This window comes from Diuraphis noxia, unplaced genomic scaffold (assembly GCF_037042655.1).
Source record: "Diuraphis noxia isolate RWA-SAM2 unplaced genomic scaffold, SU_Dnox_SAM2 contig0005, whole genome shotgun sequence".
NCBI lineage: Eukaryota > Metazoa > Arthropoda > Insecta > Hemiptera > Aphididae > Diuraphis > Diuraphis noxia.
The window spans coordinates 8,138,932-8,164,116 of NW_028301715.1; the positions used below are offsets into that span (position 1 = coordinate 8,138,932).

The following is a 25,185-nucleotide window of genomic DNA, read 5'->3' on the forward strand; positions in this document are numbered from 1 at the left end:
ATTGACACCTGCAGGACGATGATATAAATCGTAATAATTTAAGGAACGCAAACGTGGAGGTTTTGTCGGTGGCCGGAGGGTTACCGACAATTGGCTCATCGTAATCACACGACTTTTGCACGGAAATTTCGCATGATATACGTATACCTACACGAACATGCACACGCGGCGCGTCTCGCGTAATATATAAGCGTTATACACGGGTGGGTAAAATGTTTGGGCGGTAGGGTGAGTGACGCTGTGCGGGGAGGATGGCGGCCCTAGGGGGAGGGCTAGAGCGGAGTCGATAATTTTATTTCTACACCCTCGGCCCTCCCACTCCACCGTTCGAGCTTTACTTCCAACGAAACGCAACCGTCGTCGGCGGTGTCGTTAACTCGAGTGAGTTATCGTCGGAAGTACCAACACACTATTGTACTTGTGTGTGTGTGTGTGTGTGTGTGTGTGTGTGTGTGTGTGTGTGTGTGTGTGTGTGTGTGTGTGTGTGTGTGTGTGTGTGTGTGTGTGTGTGTGTGTGTGTGTGTGTGTGTGTGTGTGTGTGTGTGTGTGTGTGTGTGTGTGTGTGTGTGTGTGTGTGTGTGTGTGTGTGTGTGTGTGTGTGTGTGTGTGTGTGTGTGTGTGTGTGTGTGTGTGTGTGTGTGTGTGTGTGTGTGTGTGTGTGTGTGTGTGTGTGTGTGTGTGTGTGTGTGTGTGTGTGTGTGTGTGTGTGTGTGTGTGTGTGTGTGTGTGTGTGTGTGTGTGTGTGTGTGTGTGTGTGTGTGTGTGTGTGTGTGTGTGTGTGTGTGTGTGTGTGTATACACACATAAAATATAAATGTCACATGATATTATATACATACCGAAATAATCGGACGGCGCGAGTCTGCCGACTTCGATCAGAGTCTCTCCTTCGACCCGCTGCTGTAGGACGAGCGCCGTTCCTTCGACGATTATGTAAAAATCGTCTCCTTGTTCGCCTTGTCTGACAATGGTTTCGCCGTCGTCGAACGACACTGGTTCCAGCGCATCGGCCACTGTCAGTCTCTCCCATTTGTCTAGACTCTCTGCGAACACACAAACGCAAAACTGGTATGATAAAGGCCGATGGCAAACATAAAATCCAATATGTATGGATAGCAGACAACACGCATATACTGTCATAAATTGACTGATAGATTTATGTTAAGTCGAATAAACAAAAATCGAATCTTTTTTGCTTCTAGTATGTCGTGAAATAATTTTAAAAAAATGTAAAAATTAAACGAACTATTACTATTAGACAAAAAAAAGGATGCAATTTAAAAAAAAAACTGTTTAAGTAGCACTGCTGTATAGTAAATGGTTTTCGGCATAGGTATACCTCTCATTGAGCAAATCACTATTCGACATGGAAACACAATGTTATTAATAAATAAATAGGTCAAAGAAAGTGGAAATAATTTTAAAATTGTATCATATCTAGAAAATGTAAGTATAAATATTTGGTAAAAACGTCAAGTCATTCCAGTTACGCATACATTTTTTTAATAATGACGAAAAAATAAGAAACAAAGACGACTTCATAAATATGCCTGTTTTTCCTAATTACTAAATTGTATTAGCGGGAACATTTTTCTCTGCTATAAATACATATCCTTCATCGATCGCACCCCTAATAACAATGTATGCCATAGGTACCTAAACATACACAGTCAGACGTATTATTAATTGAATGGTAATTAATGGTTAGGATAAATAGTGCTGATACAGCCGAACGACATTTAATATGTTTTCAAAGCGTCCCGTCGCATCGTGTTTTTATATTATATTTATCAACGATCAACACACAGTATCGATGTACCTAAAGTTAGTTAGACAACGAGGTCTGAATCTGATACCGAGAAATATTTGAATTCAGCAGGAAAATGTCTATAGATCGTACGAAACACACTTTCAGTTTTTACTATTGGAATGTGATTTGAACAAAATTCATATTTTTAAGTTTACAATTACCTATAATATTAAATTTGATTTTTACAAAGTGTCCAGTACGATCTAAAGTCAATTTTAGTAGGACAACGTAAACTAGCATTATAACTTTATCAAAACTAAAGGTATTTTGAGATAAAACTGACAGCAAGTAGCGAGGCCATTTAATTTCTAGTGAAATAATTTACAAATTGCATGCAGACTGTCATCGTCGTCAACGTCCGGCCTCGAAGATCCAAATTTCAATTTACGGGTTCGATGAACTGAGCAAATTGTATATTAGAAATAGAGATGCAGTTCGATTAATTTTATCACGCCCGAGACTCGGATCACTAAACATGTATCTTATTAATAATTCCTAAGAATTCGTTACAGCAGTTTGGACCGTGGTTTAATCTCGTTCAGACAAATCCACCTACCTACGTAACAATAGATGTATTTAGAAATAAAGATCACGTTCGGGACACGTATAAGACTATGGCTGGACTTAACATCCCTTATATTGTTTTCCACGCAGAAAACACCAGCCAAAGTTAATATAACTCTTAGGGTTTATAGTTTATACGTACAACCAAAAGTTTAATATATTTTTCTCGCTTCTCCGTTGTGCACGTATTATTCGCACAATTTTGTAAATGTCAATGAATGTGAAACGGCGAATTCAAATTGTTTGTTCATTTTAGTACATATTTTTTTATGTTAGTATAGGTACATACGAAAAACGTTGTTCCAAAAAAATATAAGTATATAAATTCAGTGAATTCGTTTTGGAACAAAATCAAAGCCGAAAAGTAATTATTTTCGAACAATAGAGAATATTTCAATTAAAATTAATTTCATAAAAATCAAACAGAGGTATAATTATAATTATATATTATAGCGGTAAAAGTATATAAGCTTGTAGAAAATATTATGCATTTATACACATTTTAAAAGCGTACAGACCTGGAATAGGTGGTTTGTTAACTTTGAATTAAAAATAAAAATTAACGTAGAAATTCACTTGTTTGCATTAAAAAAAAAAAAAACTTAATAAGTATCAGTATACAGTTCAGTGCCGATCAATCGCACGTAATTCGATATACGATAAATAAAATGTGATCGAGTGTTAAATTATATGAAATTATATAAAAGTTTGTTTATTTGTGCACATTATACATGTACAGAGATTTTCGTTTATTTTGATTTAAAAACTTGAACATTTTCAACAAATATGATGGTCATTTTAGCGGAGTGCACAAAATATGACAAAAACTAAATACGTCTTAACGCCAACTGACCATAAATTGAACTTTATCATTATCATTATTATTTCAGGTGTATGTGATTGGCATAATAATATCATATGTTCTAAAAAACCGTAATTGATGTTATTATTGTGTTAAAAATAAATCAATATCGCGGATTTTGACTCACACGGTCGAGCATTAACAATCATTAATTATTGTGTAAACTAGATTTATGCATGATAATTGTATATTTTGAATTTTCCCTCAAGGACCTTTCACGGATTTCCGAACCAGTCGATATTGTGTATAATTTTTAATAACAAAAGGATCGGCGCACGATCATCATAACACGCTTAAAAACTCGAAAATATAAAATGATAAAGGTATGCTGTGTAGTGATTTTTTTTTATATTTTTACAGACGACGGCTACGCGAGAATTACCTATATATTGATAGCATAAAGATGCCAAAATTATTTATTATACATTATTTTGTACGAATTTCACCGTTTAACAATACTGAATCACAGAAAAGATTATTATAGATTAATAATACGAAAAAATTAAATAAAATTACTGTTTTAAAAACCACGTGTATGCATTGTGCGAATGCATATTAGACGACTCACACGTCACAAAAAATAATGCAATTTAAATAATAACAATGAATTAATTATGTGCAGTTGTGTTGGTGATGAAATTATATAGATAATCCCAAAGTTTTAATACTGCGCAGCATGTTTTAAAATATAATATAGTATTATAAATCATAAACGTAATAATATCTGATTTATCAAAGAAAACTATCCATTAGAAATAGGTGTGGTGTTATTAATTAGGTGCTTTGATATTAAATTTTAGCGTCAAATAATATGCAAAAACGATTAATCAACCTTATCTTTGTGTAAGCGCGGCGTACTGTCTTTTAATATAAAAAGTCGTGAAAGTGTGAAAAGCAAGTACATGGTTATAACGTAAAAAAAAAACATAAAAAAAAGAAATAACTTAAAAACCTAATTTCTGATAAAAAATCCTAACCATTGTGTTCGAAATAATATTGATCATTTTACGTAGGTAATAGTGTTTTGTGAGGTACAATGACGTGTGTTCAGGTTTTCACAGGTTCTTAAAATTTTTCATCGTCATACATTATCTTTATCATTAATCATATAAGTTATTTTCTAAAACTGTGATGATAATGTACAACCGACACCACATTGTTATACGATGTTAAAATAATTATTTTCATTGTATACTGCACTAGGTTTTGTTTTTCTTTTTGGCCTCCCACGAACGAAAACAATATCCGCAAAAGACGTGCGAATGGATCCGCTCTTAATTTTTATTTTCTCAGGGTAAACCCTTTTAATTATATGGTTTTTCTTTTTTTATTCGTCGTCGTGGTCATTAGTCCTTCCTTAACAAAGATGAATGAATCTATTTCTTAAACGTAGAGCGTTGGGGGGGGGGGAGGAGGGCGATTCTCTTTAATTATATAGTATCCATCCACCCTTACTTTGCTGCTGTGCAAACGAAAGCTAAATTCCCCCCTCCCCCCCCCCCCCGTAATTAACGAGAATTAAATGTTCAATTGTCATTAATCAATAAAACGCGAAAAAATCTGGAACAAGGTTTTAACTAGTTATATGCAATAATAATTTTGACATTTAAAATCTAAAAAAAAAATAGACAGCCTTTGGCAGTATCACTTTTATTTTTTATCGTAAACTGTTGGCATTTTCAAAAATCGTCAATTTTAATGACATATTGTCAGTGTTCGGTCAAGTTGCATAATTAGGTTTCATACTTTATTTAATTATTTTGGCAATTATTTTTTAGTTTTTTTTTGACAGTTATTAATTTTACACCAAAAATCAAAATTTAAGTTATTTAATAATAACAGATGGGTAAAAAAAGCAATTTTTCATTTAATGTTAGAATAGGTAAAAGTTATTAAAATTAAAAACAAAATATTTGCACTTAAAAAAAAAAAGTGATAATTCTAATAAATTATAGTTTGGGGAAAAAATTGTATAATTTAATTCAATAACCATTGCTTGATAACATAATATATGAAAATCATTTAAATGATTCTTATTAGATGAAATCGCATAATATAAATAATAAATATCTCAAATATTTGTGTTTAAATTATTATTACTTTTATATAGGGGGCTTCATTAATGTGTTTGTTGAGTGCAAGATTGCGAAACAATAAAATATGTATTTATTCTTTTTATGCAAATTCAATTTTTTTTTTTTTAAACCTTTTAAATTATATTAGACGTGTTAAAAAATCTTCAATGTTTACATTACGAGAACAAACAAAATTAGTATTTGCAAGGTAGAAAGGAAAAACCTGAGCTGAAAAAAAATGTTAGGTAAACAGTGTATACAATGATTAACTTGTATATGTATATATGCAAAACTATACGAATATATTCGTTCACAAATATCTTTTAACATTTTGTTTTGATAAAAATCAAACTATTTACCGTAAAGTATAATACATAATACAATGCAGTTATTTTGTTAAAAATGAGATATTTTATCACAATAATTCAAGAAGTCTATAATAAGTATTTAAAATTTTTTTTTAAAACCGCTGGAATAGTAAATTAATAAACATGTATCACAATATCATACAAAAATTCTATGAAAGTTTCATATTATTTACATCACATTTCCTTATCTGCAATAAATCTATACAACTAACAGCAAGTGCGGAAAATTCAACCAATTTTTAACTTGTTAAGTCAATGGTAGAAAATATTTAAATTAATATTCTAAAGTTAAACATTACTTGTATTTTGTTTAACTTAACATTTTAACATATACAAGTTAAATATAATGAACATAACTTTTCTTAGTTAAAAACAGATACATGTTTCAAACTTTAAAATCCATTTTAAAACATAATCAGCGAATCGTATAAACTTTTATAGGTACACAAAAACAAAAAAATAATATAAACAATAGTAATTTGCAAACACTAATAATGTTAAGATATTTCATTCAGTGATAAGACTTTATAATACCAGGATATATTAATTATTTGGTTAGTTTATTCTTTATGAAGTCGACCAACGTTTCTTTAAACGCAGAAGAGTTTGGATGAAATGTTTATCTCTAGAAACATTTATATTTAAATTTTGTATAATATGTTAATTCGATCCTTATTGAGATCCAGAAATTATTCATTTAACCGGCCTAAAATGTAATATTATTTATTAACCATAAGTGTTTCCGATTATTATAATAACTTTTTTTTTTTTGGAAAAAAAAACAATGAATTGAACAAAATAATATATATTTTTTAAATATAAATGTCTATAATGCAAGGAAAAAAAAATTAACTAGAGAAGTACTTGGAAAGAGTAATTAGTTATTTAACTTAACTTAGACTTTTTAAATATTTTTTCACAGTCGTGATGAATAGTTATAATTTTTATATTAAAAAATTATGTATAATTAAAATAAGTAATACGTAATGTTAAAGTTTAAAATACTTAAATTAATATTTTGATTAAAGAGTATTAATAGTATTATAATAATCAAAACGCTTGTGATTATTAATTTATCGTGTAAAAAATGAGCATAATACTTATTTTTAAAATTTATTTTACAATCCTACTAGTTGCTATCTACGCGTTTTAAATATATTCCGTTAACATTAAATTAAAATATATTTAATTTTATATTTTAAACTGTTTTAAAACGTATAATGAAGTTTCATAAATTAAGAGTGGATACATGATAAGTTCTTATATACAGTTACCTTATCAAAAACTTAATATAATATGAAACCGGGTATAATATTTAAAAGGCATCGAATTAAACTAAAGAAAACTCATTCAAACTTTTAGTTTCTCAACTAAATAAAACAATTAAAAACAACTGTATACAGCTTAAGAACATTATAATTAATACAGAATAAGAAATTTACTTATTGGCACTAAGAATGGTGAAACATAACAAGAGGTCATTGTTTAAACTACCCAAATGATTGTCTATGTTTCATACCAACTATCTAGTAAACTATTCAAATATTAAGAATTAAATGACTTTCTTTGACTAATCATAATATATTATGACTAATTATAAAATATTATAAAAAAGAAGTGTTAGTCAACGGTTAATTAAAAAAAACGGTTATCTAATTTTTTAAAATAAAGCATATGGTATGCAAATCTTAATAAATATTTTTAAAAATGTACTAAATAATACTTATAAGAATATATTTTTTTAATTTACTCTGTAAAGCTAAATATTAATTATTTTCTAAATTAATTTTATTCAAAAAATGTAAAGTAATTATTAAAATATGCATTAAGACGGACGCTTTTTTGATCATATAAAATTTTTATTGTTTCTGTTTTTCGGCCCTTGGCGATATGCGCCGCCACATTGGTTGAAATATGTATTTTTTTATGCGGGGGAAGGATTCATCGTCAAAAATCATGGTAGGTCATACATCTGGAAGCCAGCGACGCCGTGCAATGTTTGACCACAGCACATATTATAGTGAGCAGGCCACTAAAATTAAATAGTATAAATTGTCAATAGCGAAAACTTAAGGAACTATTGATTTTGACGAAAGTGCTTTATATTATTTTTGTAACGCGGTTTTTAAAACTCAAACAGTTCTGTACAGAAACTCTAAATTATAAAATGGACGAAGATTAAACATTTGAAAAGTCATTCCTTTAATTTCAAAGGATTTCCTTGAAATCCCTCGGTAAACCTCAAAATAATGTCGAGGAAACAACTCCGATTCAAGAGGACGATACACCCGCATGTGTTGTCACCGTCCGACAAACGCAAAAGGCGCTAGCACATGGCGCTAATTATTGTTAATTCTGAACAATCCATTTAATCCAGGTACGTCAGAGCGAGTTGACTATTACTGTCAAACTTAGAAGCAAAAATATTATCTGATGTACATCGTAGGTTTTTTTTTTTATGCCAAACGTAAAAGTTCGGTAGGTATATTATCATGGAAGTTTCGGCGTGCGTAATAGTATTTTGGCCGATCCGCGACCGCTCATTTACACGTATGATTTTAATAATAACATGTTCACTGTAAGAGCGAATAATATGTATAATAGTACGCTGAATCGGGTTTGTTTGTCGTTCGGGTGGGTTTCGATTGGGTCACACCCTTTCTTTTGTGAGTGTGCGTAGCATTTCAAAGGCAACCAAAGGTAAAATTGATGGTCGGCGTATGAATTGATGTCAGCGTGACATCGGAGCAACCGCAAACAACAATGGTGAATTCAGTGACAAAACGAGTCAATGCTTATATATAGTGTGCACGTAGTAAGTATTAATGACGTATATATCAAAGTTTCACAGTATAATCAGTCTTCAATTGATCTATATGCGAGCAAGTCGTATGGGGTTAGAGTAGATTAATAATCATGTATAATATAATAATAATATAATATACATATAATGTATTATCCGACGGGCACGCGAGGTTAGCCGCAATTTAATAGGTACCTATTCGTATTTAATGTCGCCATTTAATTAATGCGATTTAATTTTAATACCAAACGTCATATGAAATCTTTTTTTTGTTTTTTACTTGGAGTATTGCCTATGGTTTATATGATATAGGTTCTATTATAGAAAACGCGAAGATATATAAAACTAGTGTAATTCCGTTTTGTTCCATATAAATAAATTAATTGTAGCAGAAATTCATTTTTCCCAAGTGCCTTATTTAATGCCAATAAAATCTTAACAGTCTTAGAATCTTTGTTTCATCTCGTCAAGTCTTTGAAGCTAAAACATTGATATATTATGTGTTTTTAGTTTAGTTTTATATTTTTTTGCTCTAGGTACATTTTTTTTTTGTATTATTATCACTTTGCATATTCAGCTGTATTATGTGCCAATTATTATGAAATGTTTTTTCCTTGTTAAATGGCTTTGCCCGGTAATTTAAATAAATAAAACATATTGCATGTGTTAAATTCGCATCAACTTAAGTCGATCATCGAGTGCTGCTGCGCAGGTATACCTATAATGTTTGGAAATTTATGTTAACGACTTGGGTTAACCGTGTCGGAAAATTGTAGTGTCATTGATTGAACGATAAAGATATTATTCACTGTAAACTATACATAATCTCTCTACTCGGTGGAATAACAATATGGCGTGTCTAAGAATATTGGAATTTGTTTTTCCGTCATATACCTACACTTCAATTACCACTCGGGTACGCCATTTTAATGTAACAGCGAGGCATGCCGTCGAAGTGATCGTTTTATGTCCGTGTAGTTATCATTCTTTGGCGGATAAAGAAGTCGCGGTATTGCGAAAGTCTGCTGTCTTTATGACGCAATCAGTTTTGATTATACCACCCCAGTTTTCCCTACGCGCATTCTAAACGCCGTCGTTATGGAAAAACTGAGACCCCAGCAATGGATTTCTATTGTCTCCGAAAATTGCCACTCATTAAGGAACTAGGGTTGCGAATCGTATTGCAAATCGCAAAGCCATTCGACCGTGTGATAATAAATATAAATGCCATGCCAGAGGGCGAAATAATAATACGGTCGGTCGTTGCAGAAATCGTTGAACTTATTTTTTATGATTCTTAGTCGAATAATACACGCGTCGGTAATTATTAATGTCCATGATGGTTTTCACAAAACCAAACTTTAGACAAATTCAGATTGTTAGTTTAGTAGACAATTATCTAGAAATAATGTATGTAGATTCTTTGATATTAAATTATTATGTTTACGGTGTAAATAAAAGTAAGCTCACTTAAAATGAAAATAAACAATAGTGAGTTTAATGAATTAATTGCCTTTTCGGTTATCAATAATATAGGTCTTGTGATAGACGACTAGCTGGTAAGATTTTCTCCGTTTTTATTGACTGCAATTTGAAATATACGTTGGACGCCTACGAGTTAATTAATAATACATCAAAACTAATATCACTATAGTCACTACGAATACCACTGCAGAATATTCTCTTATTTAAGATATTTTCTCAAATATTTAAGTAGGTATTAAAACTATTTTTATGTTTTAATTTTCGTCGTGCTATACGCGTGTCCATATTACATAAACAATACGCATAATACAATATATACCAGCCCCAAATTCACTCAAGCTCACATCAATAGATACTCAAAAATCCTCTTTCATTCTACCAAGCCCTCAAAGACGAAAACACTGTTTCAATCGGTACATTTTTCTACAATATAAACTTAGGTGATTCAATATAAATAATGTATAATGGTACTTGTACTAAAATGAAATGTATATATAAATTTGTTCAGATGTAGGCTAAAAAACTGTGTTGTTGAAGCCTTATATAATAATAATAGTACTGCAGTTACACACATATTATATATATAGTATATACCTATATGTACGTATGTATGACGTACGCATGCTTATGTATTACGGCCTAAGTATGCAATGGTCACGATTGTTCATATTTATATTACCAATAGTGGTTTAATATTTACATATTAAAGTGAGTGCGCTTACCTAGAATAGAGACGCGTGACAAGAATTCTTCGTACATTTTCCTCTTTCGGATCGTCGAGCCCATGAGTATTCTCCTATAACTGTCTCGGTCCAAGCCCCAGAGCTTCATGTCAGTCTTAGCGCGTACCGTGGCGGCCCTCGGTGTACCGTGGATCAAAGCCAGCTCTCCGAAACTCCCACCTTCGCCGATCACCGTCACCAGTTCCGAATTAACGTACACCTAAAAGGCGCGAAAACTTGCTGAGAACGGGTACGAATGCAAACACGACGAAAGACATCGAATAATTGATGACAAACGGTCGAGTATAATAATAGTCAGCAGTGTACTATACGATGGGATATATCGTACCTCAACTTCGCCAACATCTATTACGTAAAAGTTGTCTCCCTCGTCACCCTGTTGAATAATAGATTCGCCCTGTAGAAACGTGACCTGGAACATTGCGTCGAAAATATCCGACCGCTCGTTCTCGTCCAGGTGAGAGAACAATATGTTCTTGGCGATCGCTTTCGATAAGGCCGCCATTGTTTTGTAATCTTTAGGCACTACCTGAAATGCATTGATGAAGAAATGATTATTAAAAGTATTCCTACTATAAATTACACTAAGAATTGGTGAATAACAACTATTAATACTAAAAAAAAATAAAAATATTATTCGCAGGTAGAAATATCTTAATACATTTTAACAAGAAAATAATGTTATTTTAATATATTATAGATTAGGTAATGGTAAATAATATTAGAAGTTGTACTGCAAATAATAAAATACAATACACATTTAGACTTAGATGTTCTAATAAAATAACGACTTTCACTTCATCTTTATCCAGCACGCGTTATGTTTACTAAATGTTTAAAATTTTATAATACATATAAAGTATTACGAACACTAGGTATATAGCTATATTACAAACATTGTAACATGAAACATTACGTCACCTAACTTATATTTTATAAATTAATACATTTTTAAAAAGTATTTTCAAATCATGTGTACGCATTGTAGATAAAATTTACTAATAAAAAAACACAAACCAGATGAAAAAAATGCATACATTAATATATAATAATATACGTCATTAGGTACATTTATTTGTCAATGATCTATATCGCCCCGTTAAAAAAATGCACTAATTATTGAACTATAAAGTAATTCGTATGGATAATGAATATATTATCAATTGTGTACAAAAAATAACATTTTATTTGATAAAATAGCAACAGATCATTAACTTTTGAAGACAACCGCAGTCAACGGGAAACCCCGCCGCACAAATTGTTTTCTCTTAACTAAATACGTTTAATATTTTAAAACTGTTACAACTAAAAACTTTTTTTTTTATTTAAGAGCGTTTATAATTGGAAACCCAAGGTTTTTTAGTCCATTGTATAGTTTTCGCGAGTCCTTAAAATTTTATTATAGGTATTGTAGTTAATGTAGTTACAACTGACCGCTACAAGAGTAAATAATAACAGAAATATCGGTAAAAACAAAATATATAATACACATAAAAAAAATAAACATATTTTTACATATAGATATGATGACGTACCGTGTAATTAACAATAAAGTTCATACACATTTGTCATTTTTGCAATATAATGTTCATTAGGGTGAAGAATAGAAAGCTGTTTAGTTAATTGTTTTTTTGTACATACTTTTTTTCTCAAATGGCAATGTTATCAAAGTAAACTCGCCTATTGTGCGTACAGTACAGATAGTTTCTAAAATATTAGTACCATTAAAGACAAAAAACATGTTTTGTGTAGCTGCCTACGTAACGTCATAATAAATTGTGAAAGCTTAGAGTCCACTACGGTAAAGGTTTACGAAAAAGAGGAAAAAAACGGAATAAAATAAGCCGAAATATAAAAAGTTTTTTTTTTATTCAGAACGCTATATAATACTAAGAGTTGGCATTTCTGTAGAATTGATGTGACATACTGACACTTTATACATGTTTTTAACGAGAACAAAACCATTTTTTACAACAATTTTACGCAGTGTGTGTTGATCAGTATATTATTATTAAATTTTAACTCTCTAGATGATAAAACTATACCAAACGGTCATGATATGTCATGCAGAATTTTCGTATGAACCTCACCGAAAAGCAACGTTCTTGACCGATTTACTAAGAACGAAGAAAAAATAATATGATATAAACAATAACGACTAATTCATCAACATTATTTTAAACCAATCTCAAATGCAGTTCCTCTTGTTATGCTTATGTTTAAATTAAAAAAAATATATATTAATCATCAACAATTAACATAACGCACTCGTGTAAAACATATTGCATGATGAGAAATTCTTGTCAACGTGCAGTCAAAGATATGAAGAAATTGTTTAATTTAATTTAATCGTATATTGTTTTTTAGATGATTTAATTAGTTAGGTTGGAAATCAAAAATATACATTATTTACCATTGCATTATATTTTAAAGAGAATAATGTATTGTATTTATAAGGTAAATAAAATCATCGAGACATTTATATCGTTTCAAGAATAAGTCTAAACGAAGCCTTAAATATTTAACTATAGTTGATATTATTTGATACAATAGCAGTGAGGGAGGGGTTTTGAGTGGGTTGACATAAGTTTTTAACTCCAAGAAATTTCAAAAATATGTGTAGGCGGATTATTGTACCTACGAAGTCGAAAGAATTAAAAATCTTAAATTTAGATATTTTCATTTATTTTTTGCTGTTAAATTTAAAATAAAAACAAATTAATTTGTCATTTAATTAAACAGCGTTTAAATATGATTTAGTTTTAATATAACGCTAGAATACTAACAGCATACTCAGTAATGTGACAGATCACATTACATGTTTTATTATTTATAGTTGAATTTTTAATTATAAAAAAATGATCAACATTTTAAAAATAAAAATGTGTCCCTTAATTTTTAATTCGTTCAAACAAATTTACCCCTGGTGGGTAACGTGAAAAATAAGGAAATTTATTTAATGTAGACAAAGATATGTGAACATATTCCATAGGTATGGTAATTGTGACAGTTATTTTAGAATGATGTGTATTCTCTTTGACAAAATAATAAAGTTAAATATGGCACAGGATTAAAATTTAAAAACGAACAATAGTGACAACGGATAAAAACAACTAAGTGCAGAACTTAGATAATATTCGAATCTTCAAATTTTAAAATAAATAGGTCTATATTTAGATTAATCTGGTGTGAACACTGTGAACTCTTGGTATGACAAAGCGGAATGTAAATTTGTTCATGTGTCGCACGCATGGATGGACAAAGATATACCAAAATTTTAAATTATGAATGACCGTCATAGTATTTACACATAATATTTTACTTTCATATTAATCATCGGTTTCGAATTATTTTAAAACTGAATAAAAGCAATTCATATTTATACTGACGTTAATCATAGATAATTCAATGCAGTTTATGAATTCAATATTGAGGATAAAGGTCAGAAATTTAAGTAATACAAAAGAGAATTACGAGTAGGTATTGAGTATTATATCTCTATACGAATATCGTATATTTTGCAGCAATTGAACGAGTGCAATACTTTCACTCTCAGAGTAAGATAATATATATATATGTAATAATACAAAATACCAGTCATCGTTGACCTTTGATATTACTTATCACGCGAATGGGTAATATTATAGAATATTAAATGAGGTTATAATAGCCAAGTATACCTATACCAACCAACGAGTTATTAATATACTAGTCACTGGCTAATAGATATAACCAGTATATTATAACATAATAATAAGGCTAACCAAACATGATGATTTTAATAATTATTGATAAAAAGATTTCAAAAATACCGATAAAATAGATCTTCCAATTAATCAGTTTTCATGATTTTTCTACGCGAGTATATAGCTCCCCTTCCATTCGACGTAATAATAATAATAATATACTTTCAGACGCAACACCGACTCCCGATAAATAACCTTGAGTAAGTAGTATAAAATCCTTCGTATATAGCCAGCAAATGGACAGCATTACGGACCTCTTAGGTTATTAATTATAACACATTAAAATGTTGAATAGAAAAAATTACATTCACGAATTCATTATGTTAACTGTTATACGACGTCGTCGTATACGAATAAGATTTTGAACGATGGGTTAACAAGATCGATAAAATTTTACGAGTGTTTATGTTGCAAAATTATTTATACTATATATTATGTGACGTATAAAGTTAATTTATATACGTTAAATACAGTAGTAAGAATATATTAAACAAGTGAGATATCGCAATATATGGTCGACGTACCTGAATGGGCAGGTAATAAAACCAAAATAATTAATTTATCTCATAGTGCATTCATTTTTTTTTTTTTTTTTTTTTGTACAGCAACAAATATTTTTTTTTGTTCGCTGTGGCCAACGGTTTCTAAACACTTATTTTACAGCCACGATTCGCCCTAACACGCACTACAAATTATATATTAAATTATAATTTATTAAAAATGCGTTAGTCGAGTATATAATAATATACATCACACGATTATTCCCGAAGCGCGCCATCCTACCAAAGTCATTAATTTGACCGTCATCAGATGTTCATCTGCAGCTCAAATCCCTCGTGACAAAACAGATTCCGTTATTGCGAACGACATTATTGTAATAAAAAATACAGACGACGATTCCCTTTTTGTTTTTAAATGCATTTAAACATAATACTTTGAGACCACAACTCACTTTCTTGACATAGCTGGTGGCTTCTTCTTCGGAAACGTGCTCGGCCGATATGCCACCTCTTCGACGGATCGATTGTTGGACGTGACTTGCCGGACCCGACGTCGGCGCCGACTGGAAGAACTCGTCTGTTTCTCCGTGCTGGCTGTCGCTTCCTTGCTCTTGTTCCTGTGTGCAAAAAATAGTTGAGAAAAAGTCAAACTTAAAAAAAAACAATACGCAATGTCCATTTTATTACGTTAATTTAGGGGCGGCGAGCAACATCGATGCTCTGAACAAATAATGGAAATACTAAAAACCTACGAAAATTTCCGTAAATTAATTAAAGTTTATGACTAGAAAACATTATATCTATGCACTATAAACATAATATATTTCAAAAATGATAGACTATACTTATACTTGCACCGTTTTTAAAACGAATAAAACATATTAATCGCCGATAAATCGGATTTTACGTACGAAAGACGAATATTGCTCGCCTAAATTATAAATACAATAACGAAGAGATATTATAGGCATATCAAACTCGTGACTTTTCTATAGAATTGTGAAACACAGTTAAAAATTATATAAACTTGGGAACAATTATCAAAAAAATGGCTTTCAAAATAAACACAACTTCTGTTTATAAATTCGGATTTCGATGAAACACATTTTTAGCAAGGAATGTATATCGTCTGAGTGTTAGGCGATGCTCACATATAGGAAAAGGTCATCATATTATTATCACCAGCATCCCGGAGGCTCAAATATTGTTATTATACTTAATTATACCGTAAGTATAGACTATAGGCACGAAGGACGCGGTAGCTTTAGTCCATTACGGGTTTAGGTATACTATGATCGTATAATTCAATGACATTAAAATATGTTAATAGTGAGCAGTTCAATTAAAATGCCACACATGTCTTGTATGCCAGATAATATACCAATAAAATATGTTTACCTAATACGTATTAAATGGACATAAAAATAAACTAAAACAATAATGATAATGATAATAATAATATTATATTATAATATCCTCTATTATCTAACCACGTGACTCCCACGCTCGACAGGTGTACTATATAGTATAATATGATGCGTTTATTATGCTTTTTGGCCGACTGACTGACATCAAACAAAAAACGTTTACCCTAAAATATTCGAGTCGATAAACAGTGCACTAAACATGTGTGAAAAGAGTCAAAGGGTTTAATGTATAATCGGTGTTACGCATAATCATCATACGTTCGTTAACTGAGGGAAAATATTTACGTCAAAACAAGTATTTAATTTTGTTTCGTTGTAATAAAATTATGTTGAAATATAATGGCTATATGTGTTACAAAGTAACTTTATTTTTTTTTCTTTATATATATAATATATATATATTTATACCATCATACGAGTACCCCTTCCTACTCTGTTATACCGTTTAATCTGGCGTTCAGTTAAATTCACAGTTGCAAAACATTATAGTTTATAACGATGAAACGTTATCATCCATTTTTAATGTTATTTCAAGTAAAATAATTACATAGGTACCTTATTCAGGTACGTTGAATTTTAAATGAGTAATCCTATGGAAAATTATGGATACGAAATTAATAACTATATACTTAATTCGTTCAACAGCGATTAGAAGCCGTTATGTTTTTATTAAAATATGCAAATCAACTAAATGTTTTGACATAAAGGTCATTTTTTTTTTGTTTTTTTGTCAGCGATTCTCTTACTGCTTAATAACTTGCAGCAAAACCTCGTTCGCACAATACAATGCCAGGATCAGAAAAATAATTTACATTTTAAATTAACAAACGTAGATAACCAATAAAAAAAAAAAATTCATTATTTTGAAATTGTACAAAAACCATCATGTCAAAATAACAAATCGGTTATTTTATAATATATAGTTGCATAAGCTCTTTGAAATGGTTTACTACCCGCAATAACAAAACTAACCCAGTAAAGTTTAACTACTTGTTTCTTTAAAAACATGCGTTTTTCATAAATCTACCGATTAGTTTTACGATATAAGACGGATTAAATTTTTCTAATATATACAGAATAGATACATAAAAACACTGCAGCCAACACCATCAACGACAACGCGAGATTAACTCCAAAAACGTAAACAAAAATAACCTCGAAATTCGAAGACCGTTTTCATGTTTTTTCCGTTCACGTATTTCTGTATTAATACTGTAAAAAACAAAACAAAAAAAAAAACGAGCCGAGGAAAAACATATCCGACCGCTGAAATATTCATGCCTGAGTGTCGTACTCGATGTGAAAATAAGTAATGTGATCGCCGCTGGTCGATGGTGGCGAGGCGATAAATAACCCAAAATAAGGACCTGTATAAAAACGGGCTGGCACGGCTCGCCGGAATAGAGAGGCGAATCGAATATAAAATATATAACATAAAGGACTAGGAGGGGTGGAAAACGAAAAGGAAACGATCAGCCGGAGACGAACAAAAAAAAAAAAAAAAAGGAAAAATAAGGACACGGTTTTGGCGGCCGTCACGAGAAATGCAATAACCAAATCGTCGCCCCGTGCGTTGCCGAGGTGACCGACGCCGAACAATATATTCTATATATTATTATTGTTATATACGCCCGTCCGTCGAGTGGAATTTCTGATCTCGAATTCGCACACGTTTTCGGGACGTGGGTTTATGATATAATATTTTGGCGTCGGGGCGGCACTGTGGTGTACCTATATAATAATATTATACGGATATATTAATGCGCGTTTATTGTATTACATACAGAGCGGACCGGGGTGTGTTTTCTCGTTTTAGGAAGGCCGAGGGTGAGCGCGCGCGGTATATTCTGGGGCGTACAGAATTTACGCCCTGTATAGACGCACGAATAGTGACGGAAAGATTGATGGCCAGCATAGCGGAAGGACCGCCGACATGGATTAATAGAGGAGTTGGGGGGGGGGGGGAGAGAAGGGGTTGAGGCTGCGGCGACGATAAATAACATCAGTCATTCTTTTTTCGTAGCCAGCGACATTATTGTGTAACTGCAAATTGTACGCCACGGACGACCTTATCCCGCAAACTCCACCAAATTTCGGGAAATTTCTAAACAGTTTTGGAATAATATATTATTTATAAGTGGATATATTTTTGTGTTGTCGATATATTAATACTACATTAGAGCTGCGTGATATAATATAATATTATAGATATATATAAAGAAAAATGGTCAGTGCGGTTTAACTCGTATGTAATATGGAACACAATTAATTATTATGTCAAATCGTCAAAACGTTTAAGAGACTTAAATAGGAAAAGTCGAGTCGGCAAGAATTGGAGTCGTTAACCTGCGGCTTACAGGTAAAAAAAAAAAAATTAAAATGATAATATTATCGATAAATGGTGAAATAATAACCGCGATATATCGGATTCGGCTCGGAGTGCGAGACCAGAGAGCTCTTTAATTTTTATTTCACATTATCGTAACTTTGTCGGCGTGCTTACCGTATAGTCAGTGCCGGCCCAAGATACGGACGAACCGGGCGGTTGCCCGGGGCGCTTTTAATGTACAAATATTTTATACATTTTAGCGAACCTAATATTTATTCAAATTGACAATAATATAGCTAAATGACTAAATTATCTATGACAGAATATTCTGTTATATATATTTTTTTTTATAGATTTTACTCCACTTTACAGTTTTTATTACCTATTATATTACAAATAATTAAAAAATAATATACAATGATGATATATTGATATATAATCATTAATTCGGGAAAACCAAAAAAGTATGTGTTACAGCCGATACGTTTATAAATTGTATCCAAATAAGTTTTGCAATACTTTACCTATATCCATAAATATAAGAATTTAAAACAAAATATGTATAGGTAAGTATAAAAAGTATTAAATTTATTATGGAGCAAGGCGCCTATCAAAAAATTTCCCCGGGCGTCAAAATACCTTGGGCCGGCCATGCGTATAGTACGACGAAAAAAACCAAACGATCGTATTTGTTTACATATCATTTTGGACTCGCGCCAAATGCCTAAAGCGGCCTTGTAAGTATTTCGGTGATTAATGTCCTGCGCAAGGAGGATTTTGACCTGAAACACACTCGCGGTCCTCCCCTAAACAAAACAAGTCTGTTGTTAAAATGTTTCTTAGGACCGTTTTGCAGATATAATTGTTATTACACCGCAACTATTATTATTATATCGCCATCGTTTCGAAACGCTTTACGCCCCGGCGCCGGCGCCGGGGCACGGTGCGTGCGCGTCCATTACTCGGTCGAATTGTTTGTAATTTCGGCCTCGGAGGCACTTCCGGCCGTTTCGAGAGGAACGACCATACAGTTATACAATATTGTTATGATAATAATAATAATAATAATACATTGTGACCCAGTTTCCGAGAGTAACCGTGTCCCTGCTCCTCTCGAAGTCTTCAATTATAGCACTGCCGTTTTTGCAGAAAATCTGCGATCGGTCGATTATACAAATATATATATTTATATATAATACATACATAGTAATATGTTATCGTATACGTCGTGATGCGTAAACTGTTTGACAAGGTGATGCACTTCACTCAAACCCCCCCCCCCCCATTCTCATTGTGTGCACATACAATATTATACCCTTGTCGGGCACGTATTGCATACAATATAATATATTATACCATGGTACTTATAATATGTATATTAGATTTTACATATATATATATATATAACGCTGCTAGCAGTCGTGGCCACCAAGTGTAGCCATCCTCCCTCGGCCTTGTTATTATTGTGTATTTTTTCCACGACGCATGTTATTATTTCCCGATGAGTGATAAAAAAAAAAAACAGCGACATCATATCGAAGTCGAAACGCGATGACGGTACGAAAATTGAATTTTGTTATATGTGTGGCGGTGAAAGACACAATAATATTTAGCTATATTCTTAGAGATGGTATCGGTAGGTATAAAGCATCGCGATTATTCTGTAAAATTGCATGTATCAGAGTTACCAGCTGGTATCTGAAGTAGGAATCCATTTGATAGGTACCTACGTAGAAAAAAATTTAAATAAGCGTATAGCTTGTAAACGCTTATAATATTATACCATTGAGTTTGTAACAAACGATTGCCTTTAGAATTAAAAAAAAAAAATATCGAAAACACGAATAATTAATATCTTTTAAAATATCTCAGTTAATTCGTAACGACTCAAAATGTCCAGAAACTGACGTTTATATCGATATAACTTCAATTTGGAATAATTGTTTAAAAATAAATCAAATCGTTAAATACACGACTACATAACTTGATGAATAATTGAGTTATTCGTCGTAACAAAATGTGATAATATTTCAATGACTAAATTTAGTTTATAATTATTATTATTTTGTAGGTAACAAACTAACAACGAATACCTTTTAAATTTACAATTATAAAATATGCAGGAAAATAACCATTTGTCAGTTCTAAAGTTGGAACGATATATAGGTATTATTTTTAATTTAAAATCTTGGTCGTTACAATGAATGGATATATCACGTTTATATAATATCTTTATTCTCGTAGTATATTCATTCAAAATGAAAAATATTCTTCTATAGATCACGTCGCTTTTGAACATTCTAGTAAAATATGATTTTTAAGGGTAATCGTTGCGAGTGAGATATAGCTAGGTCATTGAAAAATCTATACTAAATTATAAATATAGATTAAAATTGAAAAATTGTTTACGCTTATGTACAATTTACACCAAACGAGTACAATAAATAAATGCAATTTTATCAGAGTAAAAATATAATTCAAAATAGTTGATAAACTGTTTGATTTTAATTTGATTTTATAAATATTTATTCACAAGTATATAAAAGTCAAATATCAATTTGTTAGCAACAACAGAAGAAAAAAGTGGAAAGCAGAATTGGAAATCGAAAAATAAATATAATTTGATTGTGATATACAATCAGACAATAAACAAACTAATATTATATACAAACATTTTAGGTAGGTATATTGCATTAAATTTAAAATTATTTTTCACCTGTTTATCATTTTTAAATTGTTGGAACTACAGAAAAAAAAATGCATATTGAAATTCGGTCGAAGAGTACCTAAATAATTATTTAAAAATATATATATATATTAAAGCGAGATTAAAGGGTTTCAGCAAGTTTTGTTTTGTCCAAAAATGATCCTCGTACAGTTGATTTATGTGAATAATAATTTACAAGCAAGGTTATGCGAGTTGCATGATAATACATAAAAATAATAATATTATAATGTGATGTTTTGTTGTTTAAATTTCAAAAATAAATTTCAATGCTTTGATAGCTTTTAAAATATCACGAATATTCACGTCATAACAAATGTAAGCTTAACCTCGCGCGTCATACGAGCTAAAAAAAACAAATTTATCACAGTGGGAGGCATAATATTCAAATATTAATGTGATGCCAAACGTCGGTGCCGTTTGAAAAGAAACCTAACAAAATGCCGAAAATATACACGAAAATAATGATTATTAGAACCAAATATACACATAATATACATAATAATATATATGTATTGCGTCGTGAGAAATGAACAAAATGTTGTTGGAAGAGTTTTCGACAAAGGTTTTTTATTTTAATAGTTGACAATAATACAACACGAGCGGTCGGTCGATACCGTATTTTTTATAGGTAGAATATACCGTATGGAAATTATATTATACACTTTTAAGAAGGCTTTAAACATATTAACACGTGTAAAAATAAAAAAACGAACAACAAATAACATTGACAACCACTACGTTATTATTTATCAAAAGATTTAAAGTTGCTTTGCGTTACTAATAGTTGCGTGATTCGAAATATAACAAGAAAAATGTGTAGGTACCTATATTATCTAAGCTCCGCCTTCTCGGTGGAAGCGTAGACAGGTGAGAACCAAAAACCTGCAAAGTCAATAAAACCGCACGACGAACGTAAAAATAAATAACTAATAAACTATCTTATTATGTAATGAAAATAAACTTAAAATTTTATTTGCTTATTAATTTATGTACAGATTTGTGTAATTATTATCTTCATTATGCATAATGTGTATTTAAATTAATATCATGCTTTCACATTAACATGATTTCACGAGTATTTTTTTTTCTGTATCATAATTAAATATAGCGACATTGTATTTGTTTACAGGCTACGAATGTGCTGAAGTACAATTTTTCAAAAAATAATCAAAAATAAAAACTTTTACGGTAAAAGCACATCATTTTTCGTTTTTTCTATTATATTATTCGCGTACGGGCGTACGGCTGCAATTATTAGAAACTATTTTTAAAACAAATGTGAAAATGGAAGTTACAAAATTTGTTTTTCCTTTTACTTAAATTTTTTCGCTTTTGACCCTTTAAAGTTTTCCAAACTTTGAGACGTTATAATTTAAGATTATCACTGAAACAGTAATATAATATACTAAGATGTTGCGCGGTTGTGTCTCATTGTGTTTCCAAACAAAGTGAAAAAGGTTTAATCGGGGAATAGAAAATAAAATGAGAAACTTTCATACAATTGTTTTAATTAAAAAACACGTAGATAGATATATTGTAATTATTCATAGTAGGTAATACCAACAAAAAAAACCTCAAACCAACTGCAGAAATATTATATAGAGGCTTTTGTATTTTACTGTGAAAAAAATTAAAATATTTAAATTATGCAAAAGTTTTTTTTTGTGTAATTTATAGGTAAATACAGAAACGGACGAGGAAGAGTACAAGAAAATCGATTTGTGAAGTGTCTGGCTGACGTGGGTCAAAAATAAGATTGATAAATACCGCGAACCATCAACCTTATGCGCAGTTTACAAATATCGGGAATACTCTCTCTTACACACACACAAAAAGGATTAAATGTCTGATCGAATTGTCAGTGGTGTTTCTGCGGAATTAATTGAAAGTCGATTTTGGTTAATCGGCTGCGAAAAATATCTTAAAACGTCGGAAACCACTCCGGGAAAAAATTTAAATAATTTCCGGTGAAACGTCATTATATATTATATTGATTCGGTTTTAGTCTTTGTTAAAAAGAATTGGTTACGTATTTAATAATATATATATATATATATATATATGTACTTGCTATACGAACAAATAAATAAAATTTATAAAGTGGAAATCATTTCGAGAGAATATTGTAAATTGTATGAGGTATATACATAAAAGTAATAATGATTTTAAAAAAATAAAAATAAACCAAGAAATTATTTGATCACAAAATCCATGACTATTTTTATATTTAATATATACATACGGTACCTACTGTACTTGCATTTAAATTAGTTTACATTAAACATGACTTACTATATATAAATTGTCTAGAGAAATATACGTTGAAAAGTGTGATGGTTATTATAAAAGTGCAGTTTTCAAAGTTTGGATTTTGTCACGTCCTTAAGTTTTTTTCACTTCTTGTAAAATATTAATTTTATAAAATTACTGAAATTGAACTTTCAATGAGTAATGAGTTTATGACTAAAACACAAAATAACAAAAGTTAATCAGTAAACATAATGTTAATGTATTAATACAATTATACTCAATGACGAAGGGCTGTGATTAAACTATATCATGATTCATGGGAATTAATTTAATTTGAAATAGGTACGCACATCATAAACAAATATTACTTTAACCTTTTCTGTTTGAGTATACCACTTTCGCGGGTGCTACATCAATATTTCAAATTAACTTCGACAGCATTTACCAACGCCTTTAGAATATTTTGGAAAATGTCATTAATTTAGAAAGTCGTTTATTTTTTAATGCGGTAAATAATAAAAAAATGAACATTTGGGGGATTTTAATTACACAATAATTGTTTAACACTGAGAAGTTTTAAATCAAATTTCCGATCGAAATACCTAACCTTGCGTAGAACTTTTGAGTATCTTTAAGTACCCGAAAAAGGGAAGAAAAAACAAAATTGAAAATTAACATATATAATATAATATGTAATTCAGACGAACTCATATTATGGTAAATTTAACTATCACACCACCAGATTGAAAATAATTAAATACCTTTCATTAATTAATTAATTAATATAAAAACCATAAATATACATTTTCATCGACACGAGATTATAATCATACCCCTACGATCTACCTACATCACTTAACTATATATTACTCATATTTTAAGTGCAAATTGTCATTATACTGTCAACAACTTGTCTCAATAAAACGTCTTCGTCATATACCTATATATATATATATAGGTTCATAACTCTGAGAAAAAATCATACTGAATATGTAATTTCTATTGTAATGATAGGGACATGATATTCTAATTTCTAAGGGATTGTACGTGACACATCCAACACATTAATGATGTCATTATAGGTATCTGTTTTTGAAGAAATATTTATTAGTTATGTACTTATGTGCGTGTAAGACTTGATAGTATCTGGAATATGTTTTTAGTTATACATCTATATTATGATGGTTATAGGAGATAGTTTTGCACATGCAATTTTACGGGATACGTTTACGGTCACGGATAACACATAATACGCAATAAACGCGTTGGTTCCGATTATTCAAAGTTGGTTGGTAAATCGATAACTCAATTGAAACTTTTTAATTAGATTCTACTCCGGGAAAAAATATTAAAACATCGAAAGTAAACGCGTACATAACATATTGTATAAATTGGAACTTTCTTCGTTAATATACTGTAAAATATATCAACAACGATAATAATAATTGCAACGTAATTGGTCGCCCGCCGAGTGAGAATACACACACACACGCACA

At 30.7% G+C, this 25,185-nt stretch overlaps 1 protein-coding gene across 2 annotated transcripts in view; it reads right to left on the bottom strand.

The window, feature by feature from the left end:
- LOC107169325 (protein kinase, cAMP-dependent, regulatory subunit type 1) overlaps positions 1–25,185 on the bottom strand; it is a 79,056-nt gene that overhangs the window by 7,814 nt on the left and 46,057 nt on the right. For both annotated transcript variants that reach the window (XM_089229616.1, XM_089229617.1), the window contains exons 2-5: positions 15,408–15,572; positions 11,038–11,238; positions 10,689–10,908; positions 839–1,042 (exon numbers count right to left, since the gene is read on the bottom strand). In XM_089229616.1, coding sequence (XP_089085742.1) covers positions 839–1,042; positions 10,689–10,908; positions 11,038–11,238; positions 15,408–15,572 — 790 coding nt within the window. The remainder of the gene's footprint in view (positions 1–838; positions 1,043–10,688; positions 10,909–11,037; positions 11,239–15,407; positions 15,573–25,185) is intronic.